Source organism: Lachancea thermotolerans (genome assembly GCF_000142805.1).
Source record: "Lachancea thermotolerans CBS 6340 chromosome A complete sequence".
Lineage (NCBI taxonomy): Eukaryota > Fungi > Ascomycota > Saccharomycetes > Saccharomycetales > Saccharomycetaceae > Lachancea > Lachancea thermotolerans.
The window spans coordinates 634163-647956 of NC_013077.1; the positions used below are offsets into that span (position 1 = coordinate 634163).

Consider the following 13794-nt stretch of genomic DNA (forward strand, 5'->3'; position numbering starts at 1 on the left):
GAAGTGTGCCCTGTACTCGCGCATTGTCTCGTAGGACATAAAAGCTGCATCGGACATTTGTGACATGTTGTGGTTCAGGAAAAGAGCAGCAAAAGATTCGCGGTCTAGTGAATCCCTGACAACAAAATCAAGAAAGCCTCCAAATACAGCTTTTCGTCAACAGAGGCTGAAAGCGTGGCAGCCCATTCTATCGCCACAATCAGTTCTGCCGCTTCTGATCCTTATAAGTGCTATTTTCGCTCCAATCGGGGTTGCGTTAATCATAACCGCTAATAACGTTCAGAATCTTTCGATAGACTACAGCTACTGTGAGAACCTCGCAAATTCAGAGGCTTTCACTACTATCCCAACGAAGTATACCAAGTTCCATTTCAAACGGAAGGCTAGCGTTCAACCGACTTGGAAATTATCGGAAGATAGCGAAGGAGAACTTACTTGCCAGCTACAGTTTGAGGTCCCAGTAAACCTGAAAAAGTCCATTTACATCTATTACAGACTCACCAACTTCTTTCAGAATCATCGGAAGTACGTTCAATCTTTCGACATAGACCAGCTCAAAGGGAAAGCCGTGGACGAGGACTCTCTAAATGACGATTGTAACCCTTTAAAAAGCGAGGGAGATAAGGTGATTTATCCATGCGGCCTTATTGCGAACTCTTTGTTCAACGACACATTTGCGGGTGTACTGAAAGGCGTCAATGACACCGATACAGATTACCAGCTGAGTAACAAGAACATTGCGTGGCACGCTGACCGCAAGAGATATAAGAAAACGACATACAATGCTTCGGATATTGTCCCCCCTCCAAACTGGGCAAAAGCTTTCCCAAGTGGCTACACTGATGATAATATTCCAGACCTTTCACAATGGGAAGAACTCCAGGTTTGGATGAGAACCGCTGGCTTACCAAAATTTTATAAGCTTGCGCTCAAGAATGAGTCAACGACTTTGCCAAAAGGAACATACAGAATGGACATTGGCCTCAACTATCCTGTACGAATGTTTGGGGGATCCAAGTCTTTTGTTCTCACTACAAACAGTATAATAGGAGGCCGCAACATGTCACTGGGAGTTGTGTATCTAATTGTTGCTGGAATATCAATCTTATTTGGCATCATATTTCTCGTCAAACTTATCATTCAGCCAAGAAAACTTGGTGATCATTCATTCCTCAATTTTGACGATGCAACGGAATCTGAGAGCCGCCCTAATACGTCCGACATCCCCCTCAGAGAAATTTTATAGGATATATAAGTGAGGGCTCATATATTAGTTTTTCGTCTTGGGGGACATAGAGCTTCGCATCTAAGGTTTAATGAATCAACTTATTTTAGTCGTGCTGCAAACACTACACCGCTCATTAGGTAGAACTGCTCCCATATCCTGCATAATCTCATTTTCCAATCATGTCGAGAGCCAAAAGGGTGATGAAAGAGCTCCAAGCTATTAAAGACGATCCCGAAGCAAAAGTGGACCTTCAACTCGTAAATGAAAACGACATCCACTTATTGAAGGGTTCTTTCTTGGGGCCACCGGGTACTCCATACGAGAACGGCAAATTCATCGTTGATATTGAGGTGCCAATGGAATATCCTTTCAAGCCCCCAAAAATGAAATTTGACACTAAAGTTTACCACCCCAATGTTTCTTCGGTTACAGGCGCAATATGTCTCGACATTCTGAAGAATGCGTGGTCCCCTGTAATCACCTTGAAATCTGCATTGATATCTCTACAGGCTCTTTTACAGTCTCCAGAACCTAATGACCCTCAAGACGCCGAAGTTGCGCAACACTTTCTCAGGGACAAAGCGTCTTTCGACAAAACTGCCGCCTTTTGGACGAAAACTTATGCACCCCTTGAATCTGCTAAAGCAGAGGCACCAGTAGATCAAGCCGCCCTTTACGGCATTGATAGATCTCTTGTAGATCAGTTTGCTGCTCAAGGTTTTGACGAAGAAAAGGTTGTAGAAGTCTTGAGAAGGTTGGGTTTAAAGTCTATGAGCACTAACGACAACGAAACCGCCAACAAAATTCTAGAGGAACTCTTAAGGTAGAACCAACGAGACTATTTCTCATATAAAACAACTTTTAGTGAGTAGCACATATGTATTTAAATGAATTATCAGACTGAGGCCTCCATTCAAGTTCTCAGGGCAGTGAACGTCAGCCCCTTTGGAATAGCTTTACAGGGCAAATTACCGGAAATTGAAAGTTGACCTAAGATCAGTTATTGCCTCCATCCAATAAAATTAGACCAACCCTTTTTTGATAAGTTAATCGACGTATCACAAAATCATCCAGAAAGCATGCCTGGTGCCTGACCAAGTTTACATAGCTTCTATAGCTTCTAACAGGTGCTTCTTGACAAACCATGGAACAACATCTCTTCCATCATATCAAGCACCCGTCCCGTAACACCTCAGCTGCTTACACGTTAATGATTACTATGCCATTACCGAATACTATAAGCTTGCAATCACCCTACTGCAAAAGTTGAAAATATGTAATCAATCTGTCCAATGGGGACTAGACCACGGTGGTGAGTATAACAGTTGCTGTTGAAAACTTCTTTAATTTGAAACATACTGATTAAAGTTCTCTACCAGCATTGCTTCTTTGGCTTGATCACTTCTGTAGGACAAACGGTGCCAAACAACAGTCCTCACCCTGGCGTGTCTACGAAACTTCATATGCTTTGTTGACACACAACATGGCAGACTGAAGATATTAGAAGGCTCACAAGAAGCTAACTCGCCATACCACTAATTATTGTGTAAATTTGCCAATAAGGATAAGAATGGCGACATTCACGGAGCTAGGTGATAAAAATTTGATGTAGCAAGAACACAAAAGATATATCATTCGTAATGGCAACCTTCGAAAATAAATGCAAAACTTGACTGGTAAAGATGCTGGTTAAATTCTAAGGAAATGGGTGAAACTCATACCAAGATTTCAGATTTGGCTTTCAAAACAGTTAGGTCTCAAGTTAGTGGATGAAGCGATAGTCCAAGGCTTGCAACCTTGTGGGCCGCACCAGCCTACCACTTCAAGGTACATCAAATTGTTTGAACCATTGTGAAGGCTGTGCGGAACAACGTGATGAATAGATCATTAAATATGCTTCCTGTCAACTCAATATTCTTGGCAGGAAATTATTACCATGCGCTTAACGGCACTGCCTCCCCTTGATGTTGGGCAATTAGACGCTACAACTGAGGTCCTGGGCTATTTCGATTGCCCGCCGTGTAACGCATGAGACTATACCCAGGTGGAAAGTAGAAGCATAAGCAATGAATTTCTATTGCGCTGCCATAAAATCTCATATTCTCTGATGTCCAACAGTAAGAGCGTGCCGCGTTTGCTTTCGAGTGAAGAGGGCTTCAGAAATTCTCCTCACTTAGATAATGTCTTGAAAATAGCGAACACGGCCCTGCAGTGGAACTCAATGTTAAAAGTAAGTTTCAACATGTGCTAGAGTTTCAATGACATTATAAATATGTAACTTTAGCAGCCAAATTGTCAAACATTTGCCGCACTGCTAAACCTGCGGATTACTTTTTTCCTTATTTTGGGCTAAGCGCTAGGGGTTCCAATACCCTGAGATTATCACCAAAAACTACTCTATCTTGTACAGCAGTCTCATTTCTGTTTAAAAGGCATGGATGTGTAATTTAGGCTGTATTCGTGACAGTTGGGTCACGTCATTTTCAAACAGTGTTATCAGAAGCACTCCTGCGTTTTCTGGGCACAATTCACTGCTTTAAAATGAACTAGAGACGTGCTCATTTCTGCAAGCTCTCAGAGTTTTGAGGCTCGGTTTAAGGTAACTAACCTCAAAGAGTTGGGATGGATCTGAGTTTCAACATCACTGAAATTAGAGATGTGGTTCTTTTGGGTTTCAGCTGCACAACCAAAAACTGTGACACCTCTGTTGCACTAGTTTCTTGTAAATATCTCTCAATGGAACTTCAATTTAATCAAGAATCATAGGCGGCCCCTAAATTCAAGTATCTATAATTCATTCAACGGCTCGCAACCATTCATTACTTATCAAAGACGGAAGCGAAGGGCAAGAAACTGAACGCGAGCCCAATGCTTAAGATTCTCGTTTCGAATTCCAAGATTTACAGCAGCTTCAAGCTGCGTTGCTGGGCTAGCTTCAAAAGTGGCCGATTGAGGGTAAAGTTCAACTTTTATGACACTTTTTCCAATAGGCTGCCAAGGCCAAAGCTTGTTAGAAAGTGTTGTTTCAAAACGTTATAGGATTGTTGACCAATTTTCCACAAAACGATAACACTCTTCTTGTTCTTGTCTGATTTTTGATGAATGGTAGACGGGGTTTGAGCCCAAGGCCTATTTGCGCTTTAAACGCTCACGCATTAGCATCGAAGAGGTTCTTTGGGTTGGAGGAGGCAATTGGGCTGTATTTTCCTGCCGACTTGCATCTTGGGATTGCCGCGGTAAAGGACGTGAACCCATATAGTCGACGCTCGTAGCTCGGGACTCTGAACTACTTTTATAGATACCCCGAAAGTCTGTTCCTGCGGTACGAGGTGTTGGCGTGACTGCGGCTGAGTTGCTGCAAGTTGAAGGCAGATGAAGCGCAGGCTCCGAGGGTTTTGTGCTGTGAGTAGGCGAGTGATGTTTTTGTTTCCGTAGCACCTTCTGTTCATCAGGAAGGTCTTCTTTGTGCCCTAGCCAGTCTGGAAAGCCCTGGAAAGGCTCCTGGGTGGAGTAAAACTTTACCAGAGCTTTGTGGACTACAGTAGAAGTTGGGGTATCACCATCGCGCTCTTGCTTCAAAGAAAGCTGGGAGAACGATGAAGAGAAAGATTTTGTAGAGGACTTGACCTTACTCCAAAACTTTCCAGACTTTTGGTAGGCAGCTGGGCTCTCTTGATGCATTTCTAGCCAACTTTTTTTTTTTTGAACTGGTTTAACAGTTCACAATAAGTTCAAGAATAGGGCTATCCCGCCTCGGGGGGCATGTGACAGAGAAATATAAAAGACTTCACAATTTGATATTCGTTAAAAACCGTTTAAACCCAGTTAAATAGTTACTTAGCTAATTGTTTTTTCCTTGAGGAAGATGTTGTACTTCTCCTTCAATTCCTTCATGATAGGGTCGTTGATTTCTGGAGAGTAAGGAACGACCAGCCCGGGGCCCTTGATCTTGCCATCCAATACTAGTTTGGTAGCAATAGCACAAGGTAGTCCAACGGTTGCCGCCATGGCACTGTAGCCGCCTGGTTGACCGTACGCGACTAGAGTCGAAGTTCTGGTCTCTGGAGTACCGTCGGCCCATTCGATACCAAATTTGTGCTGTAGGATGATCATATCACGCTCTCCCTCTTCGAACTGCATCAGCTCTTCTAGAGTAGCACACAAGGTGTCAAGCGCATTGCCCTTTGGGTTGATCTTGTTGTCTGAGAAAAGTCCTAGCCAAGAAAATCCATTGAGGATTCTCTCCCTGTCTTCATCTGTAACCCACTGGGTTTTAGAGTCAATAGCGGCAATAAGGTCATCTTTGGATGAGGACTTGCTGCCCCAGTATTGATGGAGAGCTTCCTTCCAGGAAATAGGCTTCTGGAAAATCTCGTTCTCATCATCTTTCAGCATGCCCACGTCAACCAAAACTTTGACGAATTCAGGGAAACCTTGAAATCTCAAAGTTCCTCTAATAACAGTGTCAGCTTCGGGCATTTTGTAGAATTCTTTGAAAGGAGTAGAGTCTCTGTTGGGATAGCATACCAAAGCATAGCCGGGGAAAATAAAGTATGGCTTCGCCGACGCCATCAGATCCTCAGAAGACACCTCTTCAATTTTTCCGTCTTTCCAGTATTTTGCGGAGTTTCTCAGAGCCAATAGCACGCCTCTAGACGACCATGAGAACTTGTAACCCAAAGGATTATCGGAATCTTCAGGGGCTGGCAATCCACCACAATACGATAAGAATGACTTTATCTTACCTCCTGCTCTGTGCACCTCGTCAATGGTCTTCACTGCATATAAGTGGTCAAGACCTGGATCCAAACCAATTTCGTTCATGACGGTGATACCAGCCTCTTTGATTTGGGGTTCCAATTCCCTTAGAGCTGGCGACACGTAAGAAGTTGTCACGACATCCTTCTTAAGCCTTATAGCACTCTTCACCACAGCAGCGTGGTATATATATGGAATCAACGAAATGACTAAGTCATGCTTGGCCAAAGCAGCATCTAAATCATCATCCTTGGTGACATCAACTGAAATAGCAGCCGACTTGGATGAGGCGGCAAGCTCTTGCGCCTTTGCGAGGGTTCTGCAGCCGACAGTGACATTGATACCTTCAGTGCCAGCTAAGACATCAACCACTGGTTGCGCAACAAAACCTGAACCGAGTAGTAGAACGTTTTTAACCATTATGACAGACAAGCTGATATGGCTACTCGATATGACTGTAAGACAGCGAGACGTGAGCAGGCGAAGGGGCCCACTTCAAGTTTTATATACTTTCAAAGCGCGAGCGGCTCAATTTCCATTGGAATTTCGAGGCTAATTATTCCTCCGGAATTTTATTCAAAATGATATCTCGATCATGAGAAGTGGGATTGCGCGCCGCGTTTCAGTTGGTAAGGGCGTTGTGGCAAGATAATAACATCAGCGGATTTGTCTTTTCTTCTTGGCTGGTTCGTCCCAACTCAATTTTTCCCGCTATTCAAGTTCAAGCCCTAAGCAACTTTGTCTCGTATTATTCTATCCAAAAGCCCCTATTTTTGCACGTGATCCATTGTTGAGTAAAAAGTATTAAAGCGTCTCAGAAAATTTTCTAAGGTAAAAAATCCTCTCTTTCTTAATCGAACATGGGACTTTATCTCTATAGCTATGCCAATACCTAGGTAGTTGTAGTAAACGAATCCCAGAGATTCAAAATCACGCTTTTTGCAGAGTGAACTTGTCTGCTTAAACGCTTTTGCGCCTAATGCAACCAGTGACGAGTTTTGCTTTGAAAGCTTGAGAAATTCGATATGCAGAAACTGACAATGGCAGAGGTTTCATACGAATATGCTTTCTCTGTAAAAGTTGTGCTGCTCTTGAGCATTGTCATTCTCCCAGGTGTCACGTTGGCGAATGAACCACTTTGGAAGTTGCGATTCTTTTGGTATGTTGATGGTGAGTACGTTCTGTTCGGCACCTTTGTAAAACTCGTAATCTGCGCGCTCTTTCTTATTGAACGCAAGCCGATAGCGATTTCCGAATATGCCCATGTCGGATTGTGTTCTCATAAGAGGGGTGCTCGCGGCAGTCTCCCCTACTGTTTCTTGGCTATCCTCTTGAACATCTTGAAGTATTTGAAGTAGGTGGGCCGGAATGGAAGGAGGCAGTGATAAGTCGGACTCCTTTATGACCTCCCACTCATGGCAACTGTGGGCCTCATCAAAATCGTCAATGTTATTGATAAGTCCTTGGTCATTGTCTTTGGATCCGGTAATACCTTCCTCTTGGATAATCTGAACACTTATCATCTCTAAAAGTGTTTCAGCGAAGTAATTGCAGTTTTTGCCGGAAAAGAGTCTATATTCGTTGATGATAGACGCAATGTTCCATTTCTGCATTTTACGTAGCACTCCCACTACTATTGATGTTTTATCCACCAGAATTGTGTTGTGGTTGATAGTGTTCAAAAGTAATTCGAATGTTCTCTTCAAGCTGTAGCTTTTGAGTATCATAAGATCGTCATTATCGCTGAGTTTATATTGCGTTTCATTATCGCTAGATCCAAGCGGTGTTAACTTTTCATCGACAGCGGGTTTAGAGGTGCTGACGTTAACTGGAGCTAAGCTTGAGGAAACATCGGCAGTTTTCACGACATACCACTGTATGCAAGACCGCTCAAAGAACTCCTGAAAAAACTTTGAAGGCTGCTGTCCCCCTACAAAAACAACCGTTTTGAGATTGAGCGTCTCGAGAAACGACAAATTCAGCGTTTCTATCTTTGAACATCGGTCTTATTTGTAATTAAGGTCAGTAAAACTGCACTTCGAGCTTTTCCTTGCGCGCAAAGACTTACATATTCCTTCTTCGGCAATTCCGAAGTTAGCCGGTGGTACTAGCATCGAAAACCACTTATGATGACTTCCCTATCAACCTTTGAAGTTACTCCGGTCATCCTGATCTAAAATACATTTATTTTTTTTTGTAAATTCAAAACTAAGTTTTACAATAGGATGTGAACCACGAATGCGAAAATATAGTTTTATTCTGAGCTTTCAAACCAATTTTAATCTACATGAAAAAATGCTAGGTAGTAAATCTATCTTTTGAAATGCTTTAGGCCTTGCGCTTGCTAGTATGCTTCTTGCTAAATCTTTGCCCCGAAGGAGAGGTACTCGACGTTGACGCGTTGGCTTTTCTTACCGTCTTGGGTTCCATATGAACTTCAACATTGTTGATCCTTAAAACGCCTCTTTCTATAGCTTCCGTCTGACAGCGCTGGTCTTCAAAATCTATCACTGCAAATGTCTCCTGAGAGGAGATTTTTCTCACAGTACCAAACTCGCTTTCAAGAGCTCTCACCAGCTGCTCGTCTGAAACGCCTCCCGTCCCTCTCACGTAAACTGGATAAAAACCATCTTTGTTCACGTAATAAAACTGTTTTTTCTTGTAATTCTTAACGTCTTTTAGCTGCCCACTTGGCGATACTGACTTCCTCTCAGGTGCTTTCTTTGGTTGAACTGGTGCTAACTCAGCACGAATATATTTAGTAGTGGCATTAGGAACGTCTTTGGATTCCGAGGCGGCCAACTTAGAGGCCCAGTTCATTTTTTTCGCAGGCTCGAGTGCAGGTTTATCAGCCTCAGGGCTTTTTACTTTCGTGGTCTCGTTATGGTTCAGTTCGGAGGGGAATTGGGCACTAGAGGGAACAGGTGCATCCTCAGCCGTATATGCTTCCTTTTTAAGATCTGATCTGGCATTTGTCTTCTCTGGCAACACCCCTTCATCAATAATGTTGCTTTCTAAGGCCACCGGGCTCTCCTCAGAACCGTCAAAGTCCTCGGCTTTTTGAATATCTCCGGCCTCTGCCTCCTGAACAATACCCATGTCATTTGCTTGAAAAGGTTTCTCGGTATCATGTTTCTGCTCATGCTCCGCAAGCTTAGGTTTATCGGTAAAATGTTGCTGTTCTGCAATTTCTCTATTGTTCTCATTGTTCATGTTATCTTCCCTTTTCTGCGCAATGTTTTGTTCTGAGTCAATGTGCTGACAGAATGGTTCCTTCAAATAGTCATCTTTTCGAACATCCTTTACAGCACCTGGATTACTCGAAGACGTCTTGCCATCCCTTATTAACGTGGGAAAGTAAGGAATGAAACGAAGAACATCATTAGTCACATCATAAATTTTAGGATTGCTGGGCACCGGTGCCAACACAAAATTTTGACAGAAGCGGTACGAAGGGGTGTTAGCCCAGCATAGCTCTCCTAGCGCCAAGATGAGTATACTCGAGTTGTTGGAACCAGTAAACTGAAAGTCACAAGCATCTATTTTGATTTGTATTGACTTGACTTTCTTGCTATGCCGCGTGTAGAATTTGCTTATGTTTTCCTTTCCTGTTAGCTTAGTCGTAGGTAGAGTGTCAGCTGTATAGTCAAAATCCATCTGGTAATTGACATGAGTGAGCTCTGCAGTAGTGGAATACAAATGATGGACTTTGAAAGGATCTTGATGCATCCTCTGGTAATAAGTTTTGAGGAACGCGTACCCTACCTCTTGAATGTTGTCGATATCAGTCATGATTATCCAGTTTTTCTATCAGTAGCAATCAAACAAAGAAGGATATATTTGAACAAAGAAGAGGTTGAATTTAACAGGTATTTCACTCGGGAATCTGTTGACTTGACCCACACACAGTTCCCCGCTGTTCGCTCAATTACGTTTGATGGCCTCACTTCTCTCTGTAACTAACGTATTATTAGTTCTGCACAATATGATTTTTTAGCACGCTAAAAATTTTTCCTTTTATCGTCGGCTACGTGACGAACAATCCTTAGTTGAACCATTTATTAAATATGGATGTATAGTACAGATGCCAGTTAGAAAGCCTCTTGAGTCTCAAAATACGCATTTACTCATTGGTTATCCCGTAGATCATGTTTTTATAGCGAGTTAAGTCGGGCCCCAATTGTGGTTGAGGAAGAGGTAGATTTAGAAGAGTAGTAAAGGTGAGTAGAGCAAGTAGACTTTGACCTGCTGTCGAAGAAAAGAGGGAGAAGCGCGGAATTCCCAATTCATCCGCCATAGTCTCTAGAGTGAATTGAGGTTGATGCTGTTGTTGCAGCTGACTGGGGTGTTGTTGAGAAAACTTATTGATTAAGTTGAGATCATAGAAGTTTGGCACGAATTGTTGAACCCACCATACATAATCCTCCTTGTTGTTTGGCATTGAATTATTCATGAGCATGTTAACAAGAAACCCGAAGTCGTAGGCAGCATGGTAACTTACCCAAGTAACATTATCCGATATTAGGCCTGAGTCAATTAAGAGCTGGGCGAATTCGAAAGCCAAGACTCCAAAGTTTTGATGTCGCTCAAAGTTTATTCCTGATTTTTTCAGCAGTTCTAATGATTCTGCGGACACCATCTCCTTTGTAACATCAAAATGGAAGTTAAATTGCCAAGTGGAATGTTTATTCTCCGGTTTATTTCCGTTTGCATCGCTCAAAGAGATTCCTATTTGCACCGGATTGAGCAAGTCAACGTTTGCCCTCATTGTTTGGTAGTGGTAATCATTTTTCGACCGAAAATTACCCATAGGTCTGGCTATGGTACCAACAAACTCCGTGCTGATTGAAACATAGTTGTATTGGTCTACGAGCTTTCTTATGCTCATGAATTCGGCATGGAGGTTGTTACTCCACACCTCGCGCACTACAAAATAGGTAGGTGGAGGAAGGGAGAAAGACCCCATTGCAAGCTGTGGGTGGATAGCACCTGAGGGAGGACCCATTCCAGATGTACCATGTTGCACCATGCCAACACCAGGAGGAAGGCCAGCGAGACTGCCCAGAGCCGCTGAGGTTGCATTTTGGCTGCCATTATTGAGCATTTGTTGTGTCTGGCTTTGACGCTGCGGAACTTGTTGTTGCCCAAATGCAGCGTTGGCCGCTTCAAGCTTTTGTTTCAGTAAATAAACATTCTGCAAGTTTTGGTTCTTTTCTATGCCGTGAACGTCTTGTACAAGGCCGCCTTGCTGTTGCTGTAGGCGAGCCTGTAGGAGTTGAGGAGAAAATATTTGTGGACCTATTCCAGGGGGGTGTTGATGCTGCTGCGTCTGTTGTGGGAAGAATTGCTCCCCGATTGGCAGCTCGTGAATCTGACGATTAACAGACTGCATCAAGAGTTGTAAACGTGAGATTTTGGTTCTAGTTCCTTTGATACGCATTCAACATCATTATCTTCAAATTTTCAATATTAATCTATATGGGGAATACAAGTCAGGTGCTTCGAATACATCTATGAATACATCATTAGTGCTCTGTAAATCTTGAATTCCAAACAATTATTATAAACAGGAAAGCTACCGAGGAAGCTTTAAGGCTCAAAAGGATCCCGTCGGCAACTTCTAAGGGCCCAGAGGTGGTTCCATTGGAATAAAAGTAATTAATATACATAGCCCTTTCTCGAGAAAAGATAATTATAACGCCGCTCTAAATACTTATAGCACCAATCAACTTTTTATCTTCTTAGCGTGTTGATCCGAACTTGATTGATCTTGGGCGCTCCTTTTCTTTTGAGACGAATCCTGCTCAGCCGAGCGCTCAACCTTCTCTGGAGGGGGCATAAACCAGGGTATTTTTCCTCTGTTGAAGTCGTTCAGGACTTGCTTGGAAACGCCGGACTCATCAGGCTCACCGCCCTTCAGAAGGCGTCCTTGCTTTCTTGCCAACATTTCAATAAAATCAACCGAGTCTTTCCAACCTGATATCTCATAGGTCCTTTCAAGGTGTTTTCTTTGACACCTCCTTAGTACACCAGGAATATATTGTTCAGGATGAGAAACGTGCTCCACTCTCACTACGCCTCTAAATAAAACATCTTCTTCAGTGTCTTTTGCTGATGGTGGTACAATTCCGGGACAGTCAATCAAAAAAATTTTTTTCATCAAAGTGATGTATTGCCATACCTTTGTTTCACCGGGAATAGGAGCAACCTGGCACACTTTCTTCTTCCTTAAAGTATTGATGATCGATGACTTTCCTGTATTTGGATAACCAATGAAACCTACCGAAATTTGCTTTCTGTCTTTGTGCAGTAGCGAGAATTGACGCAAAAGCTGAATCAGGGAACCTTTTCCAAAGGAGTTAGTAATAGATGCGTGAAAAGCTAGCGTTGGTCGCTCACTTGATAGATGCTTAACCCATGCGGCCTGGTGCTCGTTAGTAAAATAAAGTTCAAACAATTCCAAAAATCGAACTCTGAAGTGACAAAAACGTTTTGATATTTCACAATGTAAGGCACCTTACTACGAAAACGGGAAAAGTTAGCGCGTTACTGAGGAACACGCATCCCGAGCTCAACTCTTAGGTGCCTCGCTACTCAAAAATGATGGTGGCATATCTTTAAAACAAAAATTGCCCACCAAACCCTCCAAAAATGCATCCAAAACGGACACGATAGGAGAAGCGAGTAGTATTAATCTTCCAAAACTTTAACAGACGTTTTCGTTGAGATATGTTCTATTAAGAACGGAAAATATCCTGACTTGAAGTTTTGGGAAACGTTTTGTTCCTCCAGGTATTCAGATTGGAAAAAAGCAGAAAACTGCGAATAAAAAAAGCAAAACATACCGCAACCCAAGTGGGTACTAAATCGCACTTATTAAGCACGAATATCAAATGTTTATGAGGGGTTTCCTTGCGCATATATTCCTCGACGGATTTGCACCTTGTTCCTAAAGGATCTCTGGCGTCCAGAACGTGGATAACAACGTCTGAAGAGTCTATCACTTTGTAAAGCTCATTCCAAATACGCTTGGATTGCCCTTTGCTAAAAATGGCCTCCTTTGCGGTTTGAGTCCAACCATCCTCATTTTGCTCATTTTGAGCCATCAAACCTAGCGTAGAGTCGAGCTCCCGTTTCTCCTCGAATTGCTCATTGTGCTTCACTGCGTTTTCGGCCAGTTCTTCCAAGCTTGAAGCAGCCACTCGAGGTTTTTTCCGTTGAGACTTGGGGCCAAACGTTTGTTCAAAACTCTCAGTCTCCAGAATTTTGGCCGTTGGAGACTCTTGAACATCTTTCTCATCCAGGAGGGAAAGTGGAAGCTTGTTACGCCTCAAAAGCACCTGATAATTGTTCTTCTCGGTGTCGCCTAACGCTTCTCTAAAATGCGTCAATGCGTCCTGTGATATGACTCTGGTATTCCCAAACCACCGGCGGTCAGGCTGAACTCTGGCCGTCGGTACCTCAACTCCTTGCAACGGTGCCGCCCTAATCAAATCGCCCTTCTTGTTACGTATGGATTTGCCATCCGTGTACATGTTCAGAAACTGCACTTTCTTGGCATCACGATAAAAGTTTTCACCTTTGACCCGCAGATTTCCATCGCGGGTATCGTTTTGGCGGACTCTTCTTTGTTTCTCCTTCTTACCAGTACCCATGGTGACGAATAACAAGCTTTGACGACTTCAAACCTCCCAAGAGTGTTATCTGATTCGCCAGCTATGAGTGTTAACCAAAGGAAAGCGATGCGATGAGCATGAGAAAATTTTTATATAAAAGGAAAACGCCCAAATATCTACGTATGTACGAAA

At 42.9% G+C, this 13794-nt stretch overlaps 8 protein-coding genes across 8 annotated transcripts; 2 read left to right on the top strand and 6 right to left on the bottom strand.

The window, feature by feature from the left end:
• Nucleotides 1–64: 64 nt before the first annotated feature.
• Nucleotides 65–1246, top strand: KLTH0A07524g (CDC50/LEM3 family protein; the record flags this gene model as incomplete). Its single annotated transcript, XM_002551740.1, has 1 exon — nt 65–1246. One exon carries the CDS (start codon nt 65–67, stop codon nt 1244–1246), a length of 1182 nt encoding a protein of 393 aa, XP_002551786.1.
• Nucleotides 1247–1407: 161 nt separating this feature from the next.
• UBC1 (E2 ubiquitin-conjugating protein UBC1) lies at nt 1408–2055 on the top strand (the record flags this gene model as incomplete). The annotated part of the gene is made up of 1 exon (XM_002551741.1): nt 1408–2055. One exon carries the CDS (start codon nt 1408–1410, stop codon nt 2053–2055), a length of 648 nt encoding a protein of 215 aa, XP_002551787.1.
• A 2302-nt stretch (nt 2056–4357) lies between these two features.
• MSO1 (Mso1p) lies at nt 4358–4909 on the bottom strand (the record flags this gene model as incomplete). The annotated part of the gene is made up of 1 exon (XM_002551742.1): nt 4358–4909. One exon carries the CDS (start codon nt 4907–4909, stop codon nt 4358–4360), a length of 552 nt encoding a protein of 183 aa, XP_002551788.1.
• Nucleotides 4910–5065: 156 nt separating this feature from the next.
• Nucleotides 5066–6406, bottom strand: LYS9 (saccharopine dehydrogenase (NADP+, L-glutamate-forming); the record flags this gene model as incomplete). The annotated part of the gene is made up of 1 exon (XM_002551743.1): nt 5066–6406. The coding sequence occupies one exon, from the start codon at nt 6404–6406 to the stop codon at nt 5066–5068; it is 1341 nt and encodes a 446-aa protein (XP_002551789.1).
• Nucleotides 6407–7038: 632 nt separating this feature from the next.
• Nucleotides 7039–8100, bottom strand: OCA4 (Oca4p; the record flags this gene model as incomplete). Its single annotated transcript, XM_002551744.1, has 2 exons — nt 7039–7991; nt 8055–8100. The coding sequence occupies 2 exons, from the start codon at nt 8098–8100 to the stop codon at nt 7039–7041; spliced, it is 999 nt and encodes a 332-aa protein (XP_002551790.1).
• A 214-nt stretch (nt 8101–8314) lies between these two features.
• On the bottom strand, nt 8315–9778 carry BRE5 (Bre5p; the record flags this gene model as incomplete). Its single annotated transcript, XM_002551745.1, has 1 exon — nt 8315–9778. The coding sequence occupies one exon, from the start codon at nt 9776–9778 to the stop codon at nt 8315–8317; it is 1464 nt and encodes a 487-aa protein (XP_002551791.1).
• Nucleotides 9779–10109: 331 nt separating this feature from the next.
• On the bottom strand, nt 10110–11378 carry POP2 (CCR4-NOT core DEDD family RNase subunit POP2; the record flags this gene model as incomplete). The annotated part of the gene is made up of 1 exon (XM_002551746.1): nt 10110–11378. One exon carries the CDS (start codon nt 11376–11378, stop codon nt 10110–10112), a length of 1269 nt encoding a protein of 422 aa, XP_002551792.1.
• Nucleotides 11379–11711: 333 nt separating this feature from the next.
• Nucleotides 11712–13641, bottom strand: NOG2 (putative GTPase NOG2; the record flags this gene model as incomplete). The annotated part of the gene is made up of 2 exons (XM_002551747.1): nt 11712–12410; nt 12832–13641. The coding sequence occupies 2 exons, from the start codon at nt 13639–13641 to the stop codon at nt 11712–11714; spliced, it is 1509 nt and encodes a 502-aa protein (XP_002551793.1).
• Nucleotides 13642–13794: the final 153 nt, after the last annotated feature.